This window comes from Hermetia illucens, chromosome 5, assembly GCF_905115235.1.
Source record: "Hermetia illucens chromosome 5, iHerIll2.2.curated.20191125, whole genome shotgun sequence".
NCBI lineage: Eukaryota > Metazoa > Arthropoda > Insecta > Diptera > Stratiomyidae > Hermetia > Hermetia illucens.
Genome location: NC_051853.1, coordinates 15,621,213 through 15,629,030, shown reverse-complemented (window position 1 = coordinate 15,629,030; position 7,818 = coordinate 15,621,213). Strand labels below are relative to the sequence as shown.

The window sequence follows — 7,818 nt, the reverse complement described above, 5'->3', positions numbered from 1 at the left end:
CCAGCTTCTTTTCGAATCCTATATCACTTTTTACAGCATATTTCGCGCATAAATCCTTATCCTTAATGGTGACCCTCGACTAGAGCAACATCAAAAATAGTTTTTTTTTTTTCAAAACTAAGATTAACAAAGAGTATTAAAACTGCTTTTCTCTAAGCGACACATCATCTTTTGCAATTCCGCACCCTGAAGCAGTGAGATGACTGACACCGACGTCAATGTGTCAACAGGAGACATTCCTCTAATCGTCAGCAGCCAAAATACAGCAAGCATGGAGTTGGGAAGCGTAGGCCCGGCCCTACGCATTCCATCTTTCTGGAAAGTGGACCTAACCCTTTGGTTTTAACAAATAAAAGCTGTGTTCGCCACTGCCAAGATTAAGAAAGACGAAACGCGATTCTAGCTGTTTATCGCCAACTTGGACTTCGTGTCCGGATTGCTATGTGGTTAGAGCACATGGCTGTCGTACGGAAGGAGACCTCTCTAATTGCGAGTGTTTTCTAACCGTACACAAGAGATCTTACAAGCCTCCGAACAAACAAACTTGGACAACTTGGGAGCTTTAGCGGATAAAATAGGCAAAGTCGACTCTTGATATTCCACATTCTACGTAGTACAACCCACGCCGGTTGCGAGGGCGCACAGTAGCTTAAAACCCAAATTGGACGATGGGTACTGTTACTACCATCATAAATTTGGCGCAGAAGCACGTAGATGCCATGCGTGTAAGTTAAATTCCAACCAACAAAGTTAATGACGGAAACCGCTGCTGGCATACCATTCGGTCTTATCATCAACGATAAGCGGACAAATGAAACATACCTTATCGACACTGGGGCAGCTGTTTCAGTCTTGTCCCTACCTAAAAACTTCAAGGCGGCACCAGAGACTTTCAGCAGAACCAACCAGGTTCTGGACTTTAACCCAATGCGACCTCTTCAGTGGGAATTCGTCATCGCACAAATAGGGCGTCCCGTCATAGGAGCCAACTTTTTGGCTACCCACGGTTTTCTAGTAGATGTCCAGCATCGACAACTGATCGATAGCAAAATCAGCTTCACTACGAAAGAAATAGTGATGCAAAACAGGTCCCGGAACGAAACCGTTTCCGGTATTATCTCCTCACCTAGTTTCCTAAGCTCACAAGCCCTGCACAGCCTAAGGAATGACCAAAGCACGCTGTGGAACACATCATAGAAACTATGCTAAGGCTAGGAGAATTCCCTCCGGCAAAGTATCAAGGGCGAAACAAGAATTCCAGTGGATGAACCAGAGAATCTGCCGACCATCCCTCAGTCCTTGGTCGCGACTACCATCGGCTCAACGCACACACTGTATCTGACAGGTTGTTATATGTTTATGGAACTGATTGATTTTTTCTAGCAATCCAGCTTTGCATATTGGTGATTCACTCTTTGGTTGAAGTGCGGTGTTTGTCAAGCCACGTTTCGGGGTTGTATATGGCCTGTTTGACGGGTATACTCAGAAAAAGGGCTTTTACATCAAACGAAACTAGAATTTCATATTGCCTAATCTTAGCATCCTTCAGCTTCTCGACCTAGAAGTTGTTTTTCACGGCTTATTTGCTACGGTAGCACTGATAGTGTTCACTTCTTGTAGTAGCAATTTCGCAATATTGTAGGTGAGGAGATTAGTATTTACGATAATCTCCCGTGTTTCGTTAGCATTTTTGGACTGCATTCAGGTTAGAACAAAATGGCATAACCGATTACGACGAGCCGAACCCGCTTGTGAACGGAATAAAGGCTAAAGAAAAAGAAGAAGACAAGTAAATAAATTTCTCGTCAGCTCGTCACAGAACAAAGCGAACGAAATTATGCGAATGGTGTGAGACTGCGGACACTATAAATCGCTTGCCTTCGCTTGGGATTGGAGAACTGCGGCTCCCTAAGTTCAACATCGACCGCTCATAAAATTCAGCTCAGAGTGATGCTCGGACGGCAAATATTTTTAATGATCCGCCTGAGAAAATTGATGAATATTGGGGCGCTATTCAAAATGCTCTTTTCTTAGATACCACTCGGGTCATGTCACGTCTTTGGAGGAGGCACCACAAGATGTGGCCAAGTACAGAATCGTGGAGTTGGGTGGATGAACGGAAGGGTTGGAAGGCTCTTTTATTTGGAGCGCGTAACGTGCTCAAGCTTCGATACGGTGCAAACTTGCATGCAGTCGCAACTCTTTTGATAGTTCTGTAAAGGACGTTAACGGCCGATTTCTCATTCACGATAAATAGCTGAAGAGGTGGAAGGACCGTCGTACTTGTCCACAGGACCTCCGTTTAAGTTCCCCTGCTTTTGGATGGAATTGTTAGTCATCGCAACATGGAGATACGGACTGGTTGTCCAAACCGAAGAGAAATTATCATCTGGGGCATCCCTATTCCCCAACGGGGTAAAGCTGCTGGGTTTGATCATCTCTCCGCAGAGTTATTCATCGCTGCAGATCTGCTCCTTCAATTTAAACGGAAATTTTGGGGATCCGATACCTTTCCCAGAGAGGGAAGGAACTTCTCGAAAGCTAGATCAACATAGAGTAGGTTGGTTTCCGCTTTGGATTCTTCCGCATTGACAATGCCAATCAACTGCGGATGATTTTGAAACCATGCGCGGAATTTAGATCTTCGCTTCATCGATTACGAGAAGGCTTTCAACGATATGAATAGGAAGTATATCTGGGTGCTTTACGTAGCAGGGGCATTCCGGGGAAACTAACTGTCAGAGTGACATAAAATGGCGCAACATGTCAAGTGTTGCTTCGAGGAAAAATTTCAGAGAATTTTGAGGTTCAAAGCGGAGTCCGTCAGAGCTGCATCTTGTCACCGCTATTATATCTTCTTGTTATCGATAACGTCCTTCATGTTGCTTTGCCCGGAGGACCTGGAGGGGTTCAGAGTGTTACTATTACAAGGGGAGCCCTTAGTATAGTGAAGTCTATAACGCTTACTATTATATTCATAGGAAAATAGAGCAATGGGGATAAAGTATTTATTTATTAATCATAAATGTAACAATGACTATCATATCTGCTTCGGCTTCTTTTTCTTGTGTTTCTTCGGGACCGCTACAGTTTCCTGATTTGAATCTTCTTCATTGAATTTTCTCTTCTTCTGGTGTGCAACTTTCTCGGGGGAAGTTTCCCCGTCGCTACTCGCAGCTTCCTTATTTCCTTTCTTTTGTTTTTTCTTTACTACTACCTCGTCTTCTACATCTTCTTGTTTGTTCGATTTCTTCTGTTTTTTCTTTCGTTTAGTTTTCTCTTTGCCCGAATCATTGTTTGACTTCTCCGGGGTGTCTTCTTCGTCATCTTCCTCCATTTCAATTATAACGTTTCCAACTGACTGAACTTTACTTCTTGAATTTTTGTCGGGTTGTTCGTCTGACACTTCCTCGTCAGCTTCTTCGTCTTCAAGTTTCAAGGCGTAGTCATCTCCGAATTGGGTGAGATCGAGGAGGGCAAGACAAGTTGGCCGACATCCTATGTTTGTTGATGTTATCTTTGCTATGGAATTATCTTTTGTTTTTACTTTCCATAGAGAAACTTCGCCGGAACTGTAAGAAATTGAATCAAGGACAACATATTAGGAAAAGGGAGTTGATTGTGTGTTTTTGGAATGAACCATTAAAATAGCAATACCTTGAAGCAGTTGCAAGGATGTCATTGACATAGGCGATGGCTTTCACGCGTTGCTTGTGGGCTTCCTGCACAGCAGGCTAGAAAACGAAAGCGAATTGATATTAATGAAGTAGATGCCTAAATACTTGCCTACCTCTGCCTTGGCTTTGAAATCGAATATCCACAGATTCCCATCCTCGAATCCGACCACTATTCGCTGTTCGTCCATCCAACAGACTGACACCGGCTTTGATTCACATTTGATTTCTTTGACGATTCCAGCTGTTTTTACGCTCCAAATTTCAATGACCCGCGTTCCCGTGATTGTGAAGTGGTCACCGTCTGGTGACCAAAACAGACAGTCTGGAGTTCGGCCCAATTCAGCCTTCGTTTTTAGATTTGTAGTGTAAGCCAAGCGTCCTTTGATTAGATTCCAAGTGCGGAGGGTTTGGTCATTTCCCAGAGTTAGCGCCAATTTGCCCGACGGGTGGCAACTGATGTGAGTCACGGGAGATCCGCCGTGAGCCTTCTTCCACGAACCCTCTACTTGCCATGTGCTTACTCGAACAGCACACATTTTACCGTCGTCGGCACCGGTTAGGAGATGGGATGCATCCGGAGTAAAGGCTAAGGCGTTCACAGTTCCTTCGTGATGATGTAGGATCTGAAAATATGCAGATGGTTGGCTATTGTGAAGTCGCTTAAGGAGGAAGACTTTCGTCCTCGGAATGTTTGATTCCAATGAAAAATGATGACACGGAATATTTCCTTGATTTTCCGATGGTAACTACTCTGGGAGCCGAGGAGCTTTTGCACTTCTTAGAAGAAAAACAGCTGAATTACCTGAGCTTCCTTTCGAGTTTTCATATCGTATATGAATATCCGATCGTCCGCCCCTCCCGAGGCTACATAGTGTTCCTTTACGGCCACGCATCGAATTGATCCTGTATGTGACCTTGTTGCAAACGACTGGGTGAGGGTCTTGTCCTAAAAGTCGCACATTATTAGTGAATCAAAATTAGCTGGCATCGTATGAGAGCACTTACATTCTCGACTTTGTACCCCAATATGAATTCCTCGTAAGTCCCCACGATAATTTCCACTAAATTCGCCATTCAGACAGTCTTGTCGGTAAATCCCACTGTTGTCGCATGAGGTTATGTTTACCTCTAAAAGTCATGCTTGAGGAAATGTCATTTACGAGAAGCCGCCTTGTTGAAGAGAGCACATAGAGCCAGCCATTCTCTTTATCTAGACTTTGTGGTGAAATCGAACATCCATGAAGGAATAGTGAGGTGAAATTCAGATACTAAGTGGAAGTTCTATTTCTTTTGTCCACAAAGACTGTTAATGCGTGATGACAGCGTTGCGAAGTGACCAATGTCTTGGATCTAGACCGAGGAGTCGAAAAACACTTCCCCGAATCCAGGGTGTTATGCGAACCGTGCTCATTGAATAGTTTGTAGTCGGGGGTAACTGACTGTATTTGAACGGAGCTTCACTGCTACCTGGATGCATCAACGAGTAACCTCGAATTTGCCGTGGTAGGAGGGGCTATGGCACGGCGGACCCCTAACCCTATACTCGTGGGATTCAAATGAGAACAACTGCTATGAAAAAAAATACTAATAAACCAAACAAACAAGCGGGACCCCGTACCGCACACAAGCTGGTTCATCATGCGGGGGATACACACTGTGAGCCAGGTAACTACACCCAAGAAGGACTGCCTGGTCTGATTATGCTTCAGGTTGAAGTTGTATAATTCGGCAAATCCTCACACGACGTCCTCGCCGAAACCGTCTTCAGATGGGCCAAGAGTGTGTAGGGCCGGGTTAGGAGTAGGCTCATCCAACTGACGAGGACTTGCTTGCTTGCTTGTGTTCGGGCAATTGGATCTGGCGGTGAAATGAGTCGAAACAATACTGAAGAAGGTGCTAATAGAGCCCCAAGGAATAGCATATGCCGAGGACTGCGTGGTGAATGAGGAGTTTGGTCTTTAGCATACGAACTCTGAATACCTTGGGCGCTTTTTAAGGTTTTGTGTAAACACAAAACCTTATTAAAATCGGTTTACTGTCTGTCTGTCTGTCTGTCCGTCTGTCTGTCTGTCTGTCTGTCTGTCTGTCCGTCACACGCATTTTTCTCGGAAACGGTTATAGCGATTGACACCAGATTTGGTAGAAAGGTGGGAACTGTGAACGCTCTCGCATACAGTGAATTACATCCTTTTACGTCGAATTTAAGGGGGGTTCCCATACATGCAAAAGGGGGGTGTAAAATTTTTTTTCATCAAATATAGTCATGTGGAGTATCAAATTAAAGGTCTCGATTAGTACTTTTCAAAGCCGGTCTTAGTTTTGACATTCGTTGGAAGAGTGGGGAGCGCGGGGGGTTGAAAGTGATCACTTCTTTAAGGGGGCCATTCTCAGAAACTACCAAACCGAAAAATCTGAAAAAAATCAGGAGGCTGCCACTATATGGTGCCTGGGTTCCGAAATACCTTCCATGCCGATATCCGTTTAAATAAAGTTAATAATAGTATATTACTACAATTTTTTGTAATTGGCTAGAAACCCCCCTTAAGTTCATCTTAGTACCATGAAATTTTGCAGTGATATAGGCTATAATATAGAGCATGATCTTACCAAGTTTGATGGAAATCGCACTATTACTAACAAAGTTATAATACCTCAAATTTGTTGCTGCTTTGAAAATTGAAGACTATGAATGTCAATATCACCCGAAAGTGGATACTCTTACATAATATATGAATATATTACGTGCTACGTACTAAGAAATACACAAAACCTTTCGTACCTAAAGCGTTTAGCTTCCGGTTTCCCGACTTGTTTTTTGACTGGAGGAAGTCCACCATGGATACGCATCTGGAATCTAGGACACGCATGCCGAACTGTTACAAACTAAAATCTTCCATATTTTCTCTCCGCCGGGACCACCATTCTGGTATTGTTTTGTGGGGCTGTTCAGTTCTTAGTTGTTCACTCTAAACGAGCTGCTACCGCTTTACGTGCCGTTAATTCTATGTCTCCGCTGCGCTTCTGCTGTTTTTAGTTGCTGGTGGATCGGGCGATTTCGGTTCTGCAAAATCGAACGACGATCTGGATTCAATCAACGCCGCTAGCGAGCTGTTGGAGGAGATGAGGATCGATGATTCGACAGGGACTAACGAACTCCCACGCAAGCAGATCATGACAGTAACTGAGGTAAATCTGCGACCCTCGAAGTGCGCCTCGACTAATCTGCATGTCTTTCTCCTAGAGGATTGGGCGCTAATTGGGCTCCGCGGAGCGGCCACTGATATCTACTTATATCCAAGAAGGGAGAAGCTGGAAAGTCAAGTCGTGCAAGCAGGAATGACCAAGGGTACCTCTGATGTTACTATATCAGACGTCACAAAGGAGGCAGGCCTCAGTAGTGCAGGTGCTTAATGGTATTTGCACTATCTGAACGAAAGCCTGAAACCAGAGGAGCCCCTTAAGAAAGAGACCAACAGGCTAGTAGCGGATGTGTTGGAGGGCGACTTCTACGACCAGCTAAAGGAGCAGCTCATACGCGGCTGTTGGTTAGAAGCGAAGCAAAACGTCGGGAGGTCGAAGATCTTAAGTGAATGGTGACGACACTTGCGGAAGCGTGTTTCAAACTTACGGCGACTGTAAGAACTTTGCGTCCGGGAGGTAAATCTCAATCGCAGTCATGGTTGAGGTCTGCTTCCCGAGAAGGGCGCTTGGGTAGTCGCGCGCCGGGATTTTATCGGATCTGACAATTTGCTAGTATCATCGTAAATTCGGAGCTCTACACTACACTACACTACACTTTTCGAGGCATTGGTGGACTTGCAGAATGAACCCTTAATAGACCCTGCAACCCTTTTAAAGTCGTCAGGAAACATTTCCACCTGTGCAAATGACACTCTTTCCATTGTTTTCGAGGGCATTGCCGAACATAGCATTCGCACACCCCTCCGAAGATATGGCAACATTACTACTGAAGGTAGTTTCTGGAAGCCGGTTAAGCATGATGTGCAGCATCATATTAACACTACCGGCTCCCCGATCTTCTCAAAGATGCCAGTGGTGAAATGGTATCCGCGGGATTGGGACTCGATGAACAAGTCCAGATCTCACACACTTATCTTACGTTTTCTTCGTTTATAATTTT

The 7,818-nt window shown here is 44.6% G+C and overlaps 1 protein-coding gene across 1 annotated transcript; it reads right to left on the bottom strand.

Annotated features, from left to right (window-relative positions):
- Positions 1 to 3,000: 3,000 nt before the first annotated feature.
- LOC119657167 (p21-activated protein kinase-interacting protein 1-like) lies at positions 3,001 to 4,799 on the bottom strand. Its single transcript, XM_038063952.1, has 5 exons — positions 4,683 to 4,799; positions 4,480 to 4,623; positions 3,791 to 4,300; positions 3,658 to 3,734; positions 3,001 to 3,572 (listed from the first exon to the last, which is right to left on the bottom strand). Exons 1-5 carry the CDS (start codon positions 4,749 to 4,751, stop codon positions 3,041 to 3,043), a joined length of 1,332 nt encoding a protein of 443 aa, XP_037919880.1. The 5' UTR covers positions 4,752 to 4,799; the 3' UTR covers positions 3,001 to 3,040.
- Between the last annotated feature and the right edge of the window lie 3,019 nt (positions 4,800 to 7,818).